This window comes from Triplophysa dalaica, chromosome 25, assembly GCF_015846415.1.
Source record: "Triplophysa dalaica isolate WHDGS20190420 chromosome 25, ASM1584641v1, whole genome shotgun sequence".
Lineage (NCBI taxonomy): Eukaryota > Metazoa > Chordata > Actinopteri > Cypriniformes > Nemacheilidae > Triplophysa > Triplophysa dalaica.
In genome coordinates this window covers 14,277,483-14,293,837 of record NC_079566.1, presented here as the reverse complement: position 1 = coordinate 14,293,837, position 16,355 = coordinate 14,277,483, and the positions used below count along the sequence as shown (strand labels likewise).

General features: G+C 35.6%; 1 protein-coding gene and 1 pseudogene across 1 annotated transcript; both read right to left on the bottom strand.

The window, feature by feature from the left end:
- Positions 1-1,532: 1,532 nt before the first annotated feature.
- Positions 1,533-3,851, bottom strand: LOC130415302 (E3 ubiquitin-protein ligase TRIM39-like; annotated as a pseudogene).
- Positions 3,852-5,635: 1,784 nt separating this feature from the next.
- LOC130415299 (E3 ubiquitin-protein ligase TRIM21-like) lies at positions 5,636-15,819 on the bottom strand. Its single transcript, XM_056740889.1, has 8 exons — positions 15,805-15,819; positions 12,873-12,943; positions 12,543-12,781; positions 11,592-12,422; positions 9,051-9,195; positions 8,668-8,730; positions 7,515-7,547; positions 5,636-7,383 (listed from the first exon to the last, which is right to left on the bottom strand). Exons 2-8 carry the CDS (start codon positions 12,931-12,933, stop codon positions 6,836-6,838), a joined length of 1,920 nt encoding a protein of 639 aa, XP_056596867.1. The 5' UTR covers positions 12,934-12,943; positions 15,805-15,819; the 3' UTR covers positions 5,636-6,835.
- Between the last annotated feature and the right edge of the window lie 536 nt (positions 15,820-16,355).

Genomic DNA, 16,355 nt, shown 5'->3' with positions numbered 1-16,355 from the left:
GTAAGACTCCATTTCCCATGATGCCTTGTGTGTGCTAACCGAGGTGCCAGCAATAGAATGTGTCAGTTTCATCAAAATAAATGCGAATGCGATCATCCATGATGCTGCTGAACTTTCGCTATGTCGAGATCACGTCAAAATGTAACCGTGATAACAAGAAAACAACTTCTGTTATTGCGTGATCAAGAGAAAACAAGTATTAAAAAAATATTATAATGCATTTTTTTGTGTGAAGGCATTTTTATTCGTCAAAGTGCGCAAAGAACAGCGAGTCTGGTATAATTTTATTTTAGATCAGATCGGGTGCAATAATTTGTGTCGACAAGAATTCAAATTCTCTTTTGAGAACGTGTATATTTGTCCACATTGTTAGTAGGTCTGCCATATTAGAAGACGCAGCGAACATTACCGACAAAAAAAAAAAATTCAACCACTGACAGCAATGTGAATACCCTTTCAGTCCAACTAACTTCTTAATCTGCTGTTCAGCCCCAACAAAACGTTTTTTAAACGGAAACGGTGGTGCGATTGAACACTGTTGTGATGACGCAAGAGTTGAACTATAGTTCAGATGGCCATTATGTGTGTTCTTTATGAATAATTTTCGGAGCCTGATGAAATGGGTATAAATACGTGTTTAATATTGCAAAATAAATCTCATCTAATATTTTCAACTGCACCAGACACATTTGAACGACCTTACAACTTTTTGTATTTGAGCGCCCTGTTATGGTACCCACAGTGCGCACAGTCGGACAAATCTTATTTCACTATTTCTTCTGTGCAAAGAAAAGAATATATTTTGAGAAATGTCTCAGTGGTTTTGTGTAAATTTGATGGGGTCAATGGGGTTCAATGTTCTTTAGTTACCAATGTTCTTCAAAATATCTTCTTTTGTTCAAGATATTTCTTACAGAAGAAAGTCACACTGTACATGTTTGGAATGACATGAGGATGAGTAATTAATCTGATGTCCTTAACTGAACACATCTCTGTGTTAATTCTTGGGACAACACATTTTATATTACTTTCAACACAACTTGTGTCAGAAATCAACACAATGTGTGTTGAAAGTAATACATAATGTGTTAAATAAATAACACAAAACATTGTGTCGCCATCAACACATCAGTTGCTGAGGAGTTTTAAAACAGAAAAGAACTCCAAGCTTTTTTAGAAAAGTTATTGGACAAAACAAGTTTACTAGAGGAAGAACTAACTGCAAAATTCACACTTAAGAGGATCAAATAGGTAGTCACAATAAGTACCAAATAGTGATAGTTTTGATCAGAGTGAGATAACACACATCTCTTCACATTTCTGATTACTTAAATCATTCGTTAAACCTAGAGTTGAGATGATATGAAGAAACGTTGTAATGGGGTGTACAAGAAAACATTTATGTATTATTTAATTAAAAGAAACACTTTATTTTAAACACTCATATATTTTAACATAAAACCTGTTAATGAACAATTACCCATTTATTGCGAGGAAATATATTGGCTTTCATTTAAAAAAAGGATAAAGATCTATTGACCATACTTGAAAGGTGTGAGGATCAACGGCTTTGAGTTTTCACCTTTATAATTCAAACCTGCGCCAAAATATGGATAGAGTTTCTCAGTGAAAGATTGATCAGTGTAAGAGTAGATATGAGATCTGTTCTCCACATCATAAAAGGAGACCAAACCCTCCTCATAATCCACAAACACACCCACCTTCTGTGGCTTTACTCTCAGAGACAGAGTGACATCGGGATCAGCACATGCTTTATATTCATTCTCATTCCTCAACACCACAGTCCAGAATCCATCATCTGGTGTCAGTGTGATCTCTCCCTTCCTGTCAACAGATTCTATGGCCACTCCTAAAATCCATTTAGTCTTTCCCTTCACCTGAACCTCATAATAAAATATCCCTGATGAGAATCCCTCCTTTCCCAGAACAATTACATATCTATCAAATCTCTTTGGGTTGTCTGGGAGTTTATGTCTAATGTCTCCAGTTCTCACTTGTTTCTCATCATCAGACAGAATGAGTTTAGGATGAGCTGTATCAGGATCCAGAGTCACATCCACTGAGAGAGATCAGAGAATATGAATCACAACTGATGATGATGATGTTTGTGATATTTAATGAATAATGTGTCAGTATATAAATGTAAAGTATTGTAGTATATGAGTGAAGAGATCAGATGACACACTGTACCTGCATACTGCTGCATCCACTTCAACACTGTACAGACACAAGACAATAAATATATTTGCATTTAAAAAAAAGCTTTTTAAAATAATTGACATCATGTTTCTCTCTGATTAATGTTTGTGTTTGCTGATGTTTAAAGGATCAAGTATTAAATCTGAAGGAGCTCTATCACTTTGTGTAGGTGAGCACTGTTTGTAGGTTTTAGGACAGTTGATATTAAAATAATCTTTGTTCAGTGTGTTTGATGTTCACCTACCAGCTTCACTGAGTTTCTCCTGTAGATTCTCCTGCAGTTGAGTCAGAGATCTCATCACTTTCTCTACACTCACATGACTCTTCATACTGATCTCAGGACAGTTCTTGGTGTTTAAAGGGCTGCAGATGGACGAGTGAATCTAAGGCAGAAGAGAGAAGAACATCAGCATAGAGAGAAAACAACTCACATGACATTCTTCAATATCTCAAATATCCCAAATAGACTCTGAGATCTCAATTCATTTGGTACAATTACTTGAGACACATTTTAAAAACAACTAAACAACAAACTTTATGATTGATGAGAGAGATGTAGTGACCTGTATGAGTTGGAGATGATGTTCAGTGTGTGAGATCTGCTCCAGCTCAATGTTTCTCTTCTTCAGTTCAGTGATCTCCTGCTCCAGATCTTTAATGACATCTTCATCATGTTTCTCTGCTGCTTTCTGCTTCTCCTCCATCATCTCCAGCAGTTCTGACTGATATCTCTCAATGGAGCGCATGAGATCACTGAAGACCACCACACTGGCTGCTTTCTCCTTCTCTGTGTTTATCTGAAGGAAAAAAAATGAAATGTTCATGTTCTGTTCAACAACTTAATTCACTAAGCAAATAAAAACACAATCTATTACACACTGAACTTCTTCAACAGTTTTTAAACTCACTCTTCTGAGTTCTGCTGAATGTTTGATATCTTCAGTCTTCTTGATTCTGTCTTGAATCATCTGCTGCACGTCTGTCTGTGTCTTCAAGATCTGAATCTAAAAAAAAGGTGAACACAATACAGAACATTGATAAATAAATGTTGCATATTAACTTTTTGTGAACTGTTTCTGTAATATTGTTAATAACTCTCACCTTCCTCTCTTCACTCTCATCCTTTACAGAAACAAAGTTATGGTTCTTGTGATCTGTCACAGTGCAGATGAGACACACACATGTGTGATCATCTCTACAGAAGAGCTCCAGTGGTCTGTCATGTTTCTGATATATATAATCCTGCAGATTCTTCACAGGATCAATCAGTTTGTGTTTCTGTAATCCTGACACTCTCAAATGAGACTCCCGTTTCACAGTAAGAGCTCTGACACACCAGACACGACTTCACAGCCTTCAGCTTTCCTTTAGTACAGATGTCACAAACAACTTCAAATTTCTTCTTCTGCTCATTCACAACGTCTCTGAGTGTTGTATTAATCTTGAGATCAGGTCTCTGTTTGAATGCTTTGTTACAGTTTGGACATCTGTAGTCTTGACTGTTGTTCCAGTATGTATTCAGACAGATCTTACAGAAGTTGATTCATTCCACATGGAGTGCAGCACATGAACACATCCAGACAGATTGAACACAGAAGTCTCTCTGTCATTGGATCACTGGAGGATGACATCACTGCAAAAAAGAAATTATGAAAATATATCAACAACATGTCTGATTATAGTGTTGTGCAATATTCTCTATAGTCAGCCAGACTGTGAATGGGTCAATGTTGTTTCATTACCAACTTTTTCAAAATATCTTCTTTTGTGTTCTGCAGATGAAAGTCAAACAGGTTTGAAATTACAGGAGAGTGACTAAATGAGGAAAGATGTTTTGTTCAATTAATTATCCTTTTAAGTTTAGCCTCATCTTTATCTTTACTTGAGAAACATTCCTGGATTACTTTTTGCCACTAAACACTGCACTGTTGTTTTCTGCAGAAATGTACCTGCATTTATTCTGCACAGAGTCAAGTTTACACTCTTAAACCTGAATGTTCAAAGTATTTTAAATCAAACTGTCAGTTCAGACCGGTTACATGTTATATACAGCCATAGAAATAATTAAGATTATTAACCTATATAAGGACTGGAATGACCACAATACATCTTGAAATGATCCCCTAAAATTTCATATATTTTAACATAAAAACATGTTACTGATCAACTATCCATTGACTGCACATTTAAAACAAAAGATTCATATTCATATTTCCGAAATTACATGGCTTCAATAAAAAAAGGTGAACATTTATTGACTGTAATTGACAGGTGTGATGATTAAGCCTAACAGCTAGTTTTTACACATATAGTTTGGGGATGGGCTAAAATATGGACAGAGTTTCTAAGTGGAATATTGTTTAGTGAAGATTAGATATGAGATCTGTTCTCCACATCATAACATGAATCCATTTACTGGTTTCAGTGCGATCTCTCGCTTTGCTGTTAATTGATTTATTACTTACATAACTCAAAAACATAAAACGTTTATCACAATCTGTATTATATTTTTGTCTCTTACCTGCGAGTGAATATCAGTTGTGTTCACTAAACTTTTACAATGACTGGAGACATATTCTATTCTTTAAAGAAAAGAATAACTAAAATGCACCAATATCTATATTTGATTTTAGTTTAATATACTTTCTTTGAAATAAATGAGCATTATTTGACTACCTTCGAACAAATTGCTGGAGTTTGCAAATAGCCTATAGGAAACTGAGCTATACACCTGGTCCTGCTTCCCACTTGCAAAGCCTGTGTGGCAGATGTGTCTATAGCACAAGTGAATGACTACAAGCAGGTGAAAGATGATATACTGAGGAAATATTACATTCATTTTTAGACTTATTGACAAAGATTCCTCTCCCTAGATGTGCTATTGGAAGAAGGATCTCACAAGGAACTGTATGTACACTTAATAGATTTCTCTTACAAATGGGTGGAAGCTGGCCATAAGACAGTCCAACAGGTTGCAGAGACATTATTATGGAACAGTTATTGAGAATATTGTATCCTGAACTGCAAACGTGGATTAATGAGCATCATAGTCCTTCTGCTCTTCTGGCAGATCTTTGTGTCTGTGTTTTTGAACCATATTATATAGTGAATATTTGCATATTATAATACACAATACTAAAGTATACTACAGTTTACTTTAGTAGACACTGTACTACAGTATTCTTCATGAGGGTGAACGTTGACTTATAGTAAACAGGGAAAACACATAACTTACACATCATACAGCATACAATGTGGCTATCATAATCATCATAATGATTACAAAGGTTTTCATCAATTGACGTTTGCGTCTTCTCAAATAAAGATTTATAATCTTAAACTTAGAATTTTAATTAAACCAAAAACACATACAATGCTGGAACATCATTTCTTTTCATTGGTGGTGTTATTTTCCTGATATTGGATTGCGTGAGATCTATAACAAATTTCTATATTTCATGAAATGCCACAAAATCTGTGTCCTCTCTGGATTCATCTTGGGGTCTCCAGTTTGAGAATCACTGTATATTTCAAAATTTCTATCATATCCACTTTATCAGTAATAAAGGCAGCAAAATCATGTGTTCTGTCGCAGGTTCAGCATGAAGTGTCAAACTTGATGGTGTGTTTTTATTCCTTAGTCCATCTGCAACCGGCAAATGTCATCAGTGTGTGTCAGGGTAGAATAGCTCAATTGGAACAAGACTATTGTTTATTGACAGCAAGTATAACACTGAGAGTGAATGTGACAGAAAAACATCTCTTGTTTTCTCACGTGTGTCACAATAATGGTCCAGCCGCCCCTGTGAGGAATGACCATCTGATTTCATCACTGTACTGTACCATTGACTCATTACACACATGTGGTCTTTAGTGTACAGTGTATTTACACTGTAAAACTTTGTTGTAGTTTTCGAAGCAGGTTTGCCAGTAACTTACTGTAGATTTAATTACTACTTAAAATACTTCCCTATTAGTACTGTTTTCAGTCCTTTTAATCAAAATTAAAACAAGTCAAAATGAGCAAGAAGAGACTGGCATTAGCACAGAAACACTGCAAAAAATTAGATTCTTCATAAGCCTTTTTCTCTTGTTTTCTTAAAAAAAAAAAAACTTCTTAAATTTCGATACATTTACATAACAAAAAAATGTAACCCGAGATATTTAGTCTTGTTTTATGAAAGAAAAATATATAAACTAGGTAAGTTTATGCATGATTATTTAATTTTACATTAAATCGATAAGTTACTGGCAACCCTGCTGCGAAATTGAAACAAAGTTTTACAGTGTGTGTGACTATTTCCCGTGTATATTGTAGAAATAGTTTTAATTAAAAAATATTGTTGTGATTAACTTGGCTAATTTAAATGTAAATCAAAATTTACGTATATATTTATTATATATCAGAAAATAAGCAGACATGTAATTTAGACACCATTCTGAAGCAATGTAGAAATATTAACATAACATTTTGAACATAATCTACATATACAGCAGTATTATATGTTTAAAAATGGAAAACAAAAAAAATGGTTAATATTTCTAATTCTATTTAATCCTTTTTATTTAATCATAGAAAGTGTTGTTTTGTCTAGTATTTCAGATATAAAAAAAACTAATGACTTTTAACGACAGGTGTGATGATCAACGGCTCTGAGTTTTTTCCTTGATCATTCAAACATGGGCCAAAATATGGATAGAGTTTCTCAGTAAAAGATTGATCAGTGAAAGAGTAGATATGAGATCTGTTCTCCACATCATAAAAGGAAACCAAACCCTCCTCATAATCCACAAACACACCCACCTTCTGTGGCTTTTCTCTCAGAGACAGAGACACAGAGGGACTAGCAAAAGCTTTATATTCATTCTCATTCCTCAACCACACAGTCCAGAATCCATTTACTGATGTCAGTGCGATCTGCCCCTCCCTGTTAACAGATTCTCTGACCACTCCTAAAGTCCATTTAGTCTTTCCCTTCACCTGAACCTCATAATAAAATCTCCCTGATGAGAATCCCTCCTTTCCCAGAACAATTGGACATGTATCAAATCTCTTGGGGTTGTCTGGGAGTTTATGACTAATGTCTCCAGTTCTCACGTGTTTCTCATCATCAGACAGAATGAGATATGGATTTGCTGTATCAGGATCCAGAGTCACATCCACTGAGAGAGATCAGAGAATATCAATCACAACTGATGATGATGATGTTTGTGATATTTAATGAATAATGTGTCAGTATATAAATGTAAAGTATTGTAGTATATGAGTGAATAGAGCAGATGACATACTGTACCTGCATACTGCTGCATCCACTTCAACTTCAATTCTGTACAGACAAACATCACAACATCAGCACATCTCTGACATGTATTATATATGGCGTATAAACAAGCAGCATGTATTAAATATGTTTTATCATGTTTTCTCTGATCAATATGTGTGGCCTTGTTTTTATATCGCAGTGGGGACTTAACCCTGAACGCTTACCAAAGGGGAAACAAGATTATAAATTGTACTGAACTGTTATTTATGAAAATTGAAAAAAGCACAAAGTTTTCTGGTGGTTAAGTTTAGGGTGTGGTTATACAGTTTGTACAGTATAACAATCATTATGCTGTTCCCTTGGAGATGAACTCAACCAGACGTTTGTGTGTGTTAGTGTGCGTGCATGTGTGTGTTTATGTGCGTGTGTTGTTATTTAGATGATCAAGTAGCAGAACAGAAGGAGCTCTACTGCTTTGCTTAGGGATCACTTCAGTATTCACACGCACACACAGAGATTTGCATGACTATTTCTGTAAAAACATCTTACAGTATAGACTTCTACCTGTAAACTAACCCATAACACAATCCTTTGGACATTTCTGATTAAACCAAAACATATTTTGAACAATGAGTCTGATTAATAGATTTAATAGATTTAATAGATTTAATAAAGTTTGTAACTGTTTTGTAAACAAACTTTGTTTACTGTCCTCAAAGGGTGACCAAACCTGAGACTAGGCTTGAGCCCCGAGCTCATCCTCCCATCATCCACCCCCCAGAACTACACAGAGGAAGAATAAGAGCAGATGAGGTCATGGGAAAATGAAGGATGCCCAAAAAACTGTTGAGAGATTGGCACAGGGACTGCCGCTTATACAGATAGGATTGAATATTTGTCCTTAAATGTATCAATACCCCCCTTTAAACTAACCTCATGATGTCTTATGATTGAATTTTCTGCTTTTTTGGGTTTCTTTTATCAAATGTATGTAAATCTCTCTTTAATTATTTGCTCTTTCGATTTTCTTATTTTCATTTATGAGTAATTTTGAACTTTGTACTTAATGTTTGTAAATCCTTATTTTTTTTTCTACAATCTAAACGCTTTAAACATAAGTTTAAAAAAGGTTTTCATTTAATTGAAATTAACTTCTGTATTGTGTATTTGAAATTTCACTTACCAGCTATACTGCTTTCCAGGTCTACGTCCAGCTTAATGTTTTTCTTCTTCAGTTCAGTGATTTCTGAGAAAAAGACAGCAGTTATTTCATGTGTATCTTGTGCAGCATTTCAGCAGAAACTTTAACAATCACCAGACTGTCCTGAGATTAACCAGAATAAAATCTACAGTCAAACATCTGATCTCTACATGAATCTTTCATCATGAATTTCTCTAGTCTGAGTTGTTTATTAAAGATTTACACTCTTCTGTCAACAGTATTTGTTCATATCTTTTGATCACAAAGAAACTTCATTTGCAACATTGATGCAGTATTTAAATAAATATATGTTCCTGTAGATCAGTTGTAGAACAATAAACTCTGTGTATTTTATCTTCACTTACCAGCTTCACTGCGTTGTATGTGATTGTAAGTCTGAATAAAACAAGCAGACAACACAAACAGGACTCCCACAACCAGGAACCAGAACCTAAAAGAACGCTCAGATGAAGACTTCTTCTGACGACTCAAGTCATTCTGATATTCTTCCTAAAATAAAAAACACCAGTGATCTCAAATGTATCTTGTGCAGCATATCAGCAAAAATCTTAACAATCACCAGATTGTCCTGAGATTAACCAGAATAAAATCTAGTGTTAAAATCTGATCTCTCAACATGAATCTTTCAATGTGGATCTTTATGGTCTTGACTATCAGTTGTAGGATCTTGGCCAGATCAAAGGTGACCATTTGTGGTCGTAAAATACCACAACCTCTCAGTAGCAACTCTAACCGGCGCCATCAAGTCTGATCCAACTGCCCTCTCTTAAGCATCCTCCATTTATCCTACATGCAAATGAGCTAATAAGCGAACAAAGAAACTTGATTTCGCACCAAAACTTCGTCCTACCTTCGTCAGCCAATCTGGCTCCAAGAAAGAAGTAGACCGACTCACCCGCTTGCTTTGAAACCATCAGGACTCAAAGAACCTTGTCAACGCGCACAGAACTTGTCCCAGCACACTCAGGGAACCAATTCAAGTATCCAACTATATCCTAGATAGCTGCGTTTAAGCTGAAACAGATGTGAATAGCTGTTTGTAAAACTGCCACTCTTTACTTTGTCTATTTCCTACCTTTCTTTACTGCATTTATGTTTCATGTTTTGTTTGTAATCATTTGTTATTTTGTTAGTCAGTCGGTTTGTTTTCCCTTTAGTGTAGTAAATAAACCCGTATTTGTTATCTACAATTGAACTGTTGCTGTGTTTCTTTATCACATATTAATGTCACTTAAACTGCTTGATTTCGATCTAATATCTGAGGAGGTACTGTGCTACAGTGAGAGAGTTATGTCTCCAAGGCCAGGAAAGTAATGTTTCTTAGATTTGATATACGATCTGCTGATCACTCGCTGGACGAGTGAATCTAGTTTTGTTGCTATTATTAGGTCTGCTGAATCCGATAAAAGGTGTATAAGATAGGTATAGTTAATCATCATTAATTATCCGTATTTGACTGTGATCAAACTCATAGTTTCCCCGAAATACACTAAACAGTGTTGGGTAAGTTACTCTGAAAAAGTAATTAATTACTAGTTACTCATTACATATTCAATAGTGTAATTAGATTACTGTACAAATTACTTTGTCCAAAAAGTATTTAGTTACTCATTACTACTTACTTTCTATATCCTACATCAACCTTGAGTAGTTAAGTGATTCAAGGATAGACATGAAACAGCTTATTTAATTCATTCAAATAAATAATATTATTAACTGACCATCCATCCATCCATTTTCTAACGCTTATCCGAACTACCTCGGGTCACGGGGAGCCTGCGCCTATCTCAGGAGTCATCGGGCATCAAGGCAGGATACACCCTGGATGGAGTGCCAACCCATCGCAGGGCACACACACTCACTCATTCACTCACGCACTCACACCCTACGGAAAATTTTTCCAGAGATGCCAATCAACCTACCATGCATGTCTTTGGACCAGGGGAGGAAACCGGAGTACCCGGAGGAAACCCCTGAGGCACGGGGAGAACATGCAAACTCCACACACACAAGTCGGAAGCGGGAATCGAACCCCCAACCCTGGAGGTGTGAGGTGAACGTGCTAACCACTAAGCCACCTTGCCCCCCATTAACTGACCAAAGTATTACAAATGTAAAATTGATACATTAAAGCACAGATTTTAAAGTTGGACTTGAATTTTATTGTCAATTACAATATTGCACAAGCATGTATTGAACAAAGTATTTAGTTTAATTACATCAAAAGAAACTGTATTTAAATTACAGTAAAAATAAGAGTAATCCCTTACTTTACTTTTTCAAGGGAAAAGTAATGCAAATACAGTAACTAATTACTTAGTTACTAGTTACACCCAACATTGCTGGCTATACACATTATTTGAAAAGCTTAGTACTCTGAAACCCCGTCTACACAACACGTGAGAAGACAGTAAAACCAAGGCGTTTGTCGTGTCACATTGTGCTGCTGTGAAATTCCCATAAAATCAACAGTATATTACTGGAAACAAATATAGTCATCAAGCTTCTTATTTCTAAAACACATTATATGTACTGTTAGAAACTACAATACTTTACAGCATACTGTATATTAACTTACAGTGTATTTATACTGTAAAATTAATTACATCGAGATGTGACTCCTCTCTACTCAACTTCATCTATAGTTTTATTTCGCCTTCCAAAGCACGACAGCCGGTGAGGCCAAATGTTCAGTGGACAAAGCCACAGAGTCACTCCTCAGGAGTTGCAAATGAGATATAATTGAAAAACGGGACTATCGCAGCAGATTGCTGTGAAAAACGGGAGACTCCCGTGAAAAACATGAGTGTTGACATGTATGTTAATATAACTCCATGAAGTCTCGTAAAATGAAAGAGCCAGTATGACGAGAGAGATCTACAGACCTGTATGAGGAGGAGATTATCTTCAGTGTTTGAGATCTTCTGCTGCTGCTCAATGTTTCTCTTCTTCAGTTCAGTGATCTCCTCCTTCAGATCTTTAATAACATCTTCATTCTGTCTCTGTGCTGTTATCAGCTTCTGTTTCACCATCTCCAGCTCAGTGTTTCTCTTCTTCAGCTCAGTGATCTCCTCCTTCAGATGTTTAGTGACATCTTCATTCTGTCTCTCTGCTGTTATCTGCTTCTGTTTCACCATCTCCAGCTCAGTGTTTCTCTTCTTCAGCTCAGTGTTTCTCTTCTTCAGCTCAGTGATCTCCTTCTTCAGATCTTTAATGGCATCTTCATTCTGTCTCTCTGCTGTTATCTGCTTCTGTTTCACCATCTCCAGCTCAGTGTTTCTCTTCTTCAGCTCAGCATCTGTCTTCTTCAGCTCAGTGATCTCCTTCTTCAGATCTTTAATGACATCTTCATTCTGTCTCTGTGTTGTAATCTGCTTCTGATTCACCATCTCCAGCTCAGTATTTCTGTTCTTCAGCTCAGTGATCTCCTGATCTCGAACTTTAAAGACATCTTCAATCCGTCTCTCTGCTGTTATCTGCTTCTGTTTCACCATCTCCAGCTCAGTGTTTCTCTTCTCCAGCTCAGTGTTTCTGTTCTTCAGCTCAGTGATCTCCTCCTTCAGATCTTTAATGACATCTTCGCCCTGTTTCTCTGCTGCTTTCTGCGTCTCTATCATCAACTCCTGCTCAGAGATTTCCTTCTTCAGATCTTTAATGACATCTTCATTGTGTTTCTGCGCTGCTCTTTGGTTCTCCATCATCTCCTGCAGTTCAGACTGACATAACAAAGCAAATTTAAACATGATATATTAAACATGGGGGTAGTTAGTAATCTTTATAGATGAGTTACAGCATAAAAAAACATTTTAGCACTTGACAGTACACAGTATTCTCACCTCTCTTAAAGGAACAGTGTTGTGGTTCTTGTGATCTCCTTCAGTGCAGGACATACACACACATGTGTGATCATCTCTACAGAAGAGCTCCAGAGGTCTGTCATGTTTCTGACATATAAAATCCGGCAGAATCAGTTTGTGTTTCTGTAATCCTGACACTCTCAAATGAGACTCCAGGTGAGTTTCACGGGAAGAGATCTGACACACCAGACACGACTTCACAGCCTTCAGCTTTCCTTCTGTACAGAAGTCACACACAATTATGAAAATATATCAAGAACATAACAATATGAGAGTAGAATTTTATTTTTTTCTGTGTAACCGACTCACTTGGAGGTTGTTCTTTACTACAACTTCCAGTTTCTCTTCTTGTTGATGAAGATTCCATCATTAATATTTCCCTGTTGTGGTCATTTGAAAACAAAAATCACAACACTTAATGACACTTGAATGATTGCAACCAAATATTGCAAAATTAACCAACTATATTGTATTTTTAAATTAAAACATAAACGTATAAAAATTTATAATAAAGGAATTTGAAAAGACCATTAAGTCTTGAAATATTTTATTGTATTTTGGAGGTAAACCGTTCTTTGAGAAATACACTGAATACTGTATGTCCCATATAAACACAACAGATTATTCAGATCATTTTTCATTTCTACATATTAATAACTAAGAATGATTTCATCTTGTTGTCTATAAATGTGATTTAAAGCTGCACTATATCGTTTCCTCATCAAGTCTATCATTAACTTCCTGAAAAAAATTAGCGATATAAAATTGGTTTGTTATTGATATTCCCAACAAATTCAGCAATAAAAGCAAGTAACTCGTAAACTTCTTGCCCTTCGAATATATTAATAATATTACAGCTGAATGACTAAGATTATAAAATTTCACAACCTTTTGTTCTTTTTTAACATAGAACAACATGTTCAGAAATAACTTCTTGTAATTGCATTGTCCAGCAGGTAGACAGATCTATACAACCAGGGTCAATCAATAGATGGGGACAGGGGGAATTTTTTCACGACTATCTTTTTACCCCGGCTTGCAGAGAAGAGAAATACAATTCCAAAATTAACCTTTTTGTTATTGCTTTGGCCAGAATGAAGACAGAAACATGAAACCAGTTTAGTTCGGTAGAGGGGGACAGAAGGCATCTTTCACAAGGTCTCTTTTTAAACCCTACTGGCGGATAAGAGAATTACATATCCAAAATTATCCTTTTGGTAATAGCTTTTCAAGGGATATTCAATAGGGGAGGATGTGTGGCATCTTTGCCAGTGTTGGGTAAGTTACTCTGAAAAAGTAATTAATTACTAGTTACTCATTACATATTCAATAGTGTAATTAGATTACTGTCCAAATTACTCTGTCCAAAAAGTATTTAGTTACTCATTACTAAATACTTTCTATATCCTACATCAACCTTGAGTAGTTAAGTGATTCAAGGATAGACATGAAACAGCTTATTTAATTCATTCAAAAATATAATATTATTATCTGACCAAAGTATTACAAATGTGTGGATTATACATTAAAGCACAGATTTTAAAGTAAGACTTTACATTTTGATGTCAATTACACTATTGCACATGCATATAATTCACAAAGTATTTAGTTTAATAACATCAAAAGTAACTGTAATTAAATTACAGAAAACATATGAGTAATCCCTTACTTTACTTTTTCAAGTGAAAAGTAATTAAATTACAGTAACTAATTACTTAGTAACTAGTTACAACCAACACTGATCTTTGCAATCCCCTTTACCACCAGAAGGGGTAAAAAGAAAGGTTGTAAAATATGCCCACAGTCCCACTCTTTTGGCCCTGGTTGTATAGGTTAGTATACCTGCTGGACAAAGCTAATACAAAAAGTAATTTATTTTGAGACATGCAATCCCCTTATTCACCAATAGGAGTATAAAGAGAGGTTGTAGATGCCTATTTTAGACCTCAATTGATTGACTATTGGTGTATAGATCTGTCTACCTACTAAACAAAGCTTTTACAAAGTTATTTCTGAACATGTTGTTCACTAATCGTCCACTGGGTTCAACAGAGAGTTTGTGAAAGTTGTCCATTGTCCTCCTCTACAGAACGACACTGGTCGTATGTGTTTATGCCCTGTAACAAAAAAGCTATAAAAATACCCACCAGGCTATATAAAAACAAAAAAAGCTTGCACTTTTCCCACAGTTCCTTACCTTCTGCTTCGCAAAGAGCAAGCTCTCCCAGCGACAGCTTGTGCGGGGCAGTGTTTATCATATCGAGCGAATAGACCATAAGGTTGTACTTATAGCAGTAATATTATTAAGATATGTGAAGGGCAAGTGGTTTTGGAGTTATTGGTGTTTAATCGCTGAATAGTGTCTGGAATATCAAAAACAAAACTTTACCCCGCTGTAAAAGAGACCAAATGACTAAAATAAGTTTCAAAACCAATAAACAAAAAATATCTAATTCAATTTTCATAACAAAGTAGTAAACACATTTTTTTTTTAATATTTGACATGTTAATATCGTCGTATATCCAAGTTTACAGGCTTAAAAGCTACTACTCAAATCAGAAACATTATAAATCTGTTGAAGAGAATCAATGATATATTTCTGTCACTGAACTGTGAGTCAAGATCAGATGTGTCCACTCTTACAATAACGAATAAAGAAATGTTCTGTTGTAAGATTAAAAGCAGATATTTTAGTTAAAGCCTCGTGGTCGTGATCCACTTTCACTTTCACTAATGGCAAACTGTGTAACCAGTGGCTCATGTATGGCCGGCGACACCAGTTATTAAAAACTTGTTTTGCTTTGTGCTGTGGAAACAGACACAGGACAGCAGTCATCAGTTTCACTGGATCATTTTATTCTGATCGACATAGAAACATATCAGATTTAATAAGATTAAAACGACTTTAATGTGCTCTCTCCCATTGAATCACATACAGAAAGCTTATCAACATGAGAAAGATAATAAAGGAAATAAAACAGAAAACATACCTGATAGAAAAAGAAACATACAAGAAGCCCCTCAGATTAAAAGTCCCTTATTGTGTACTATAAAAGTGTTGTACATTTGTCAACATGTGCTCACTTACACATTTAGGAGAAATATAACTCAAAAAGTGTAAAATGACAAAAATCATCACACATACATGTAAAATAAAATTATACACAAGTTTGAGTGAAGATACATAAAAGTAATAAATAAGTAAGGGTTAAAGAGGATTACCAGAAACCAAGAAGATACCTTGCTGTCTCTTTGAATCAGATGACAAACAGGAAAGAAGAGGTGAAGAGACAGGAAGTCAAGTCATCTAGTGATCATACAACACTTAAAGGGGAAGCACACGTTTAGATCAGAACCAGTAGCTGTTGTTTTTCTTCCTCCATGTAAGCTCTGCTCATTGTATCCGCTATATTCAACTCTTTACCAGGTTTGTAAGTTACTTGCAGGTCATACGGCTGAAGCTTCATCAACATCCTCTGTAGACGTGATGGAGCTTTCTGCAGAGGCTTTTTGAACACTGTCTCTGGTGTTTAAATCTCAGTTTGTGATCTGACTGTACTCTTACTTTCTTCCCATAAAGGTAATGGCAGAATTTGTCACATCCATGAACAACGGCTAAGAGCTCTTTTTCAATGAGAGCATACTATTCTGCAATCAGTCATTGATCATGAGCCATATGCTCCAGGATGTCCTTCCTGTAGGACAACAGCTCACAAACCCTCTGAACTTACATCAACTGAATGAGTCTCATCCTAAAGAATCTGAGTACTGGGTCTCTGCTCAGCTCTGAT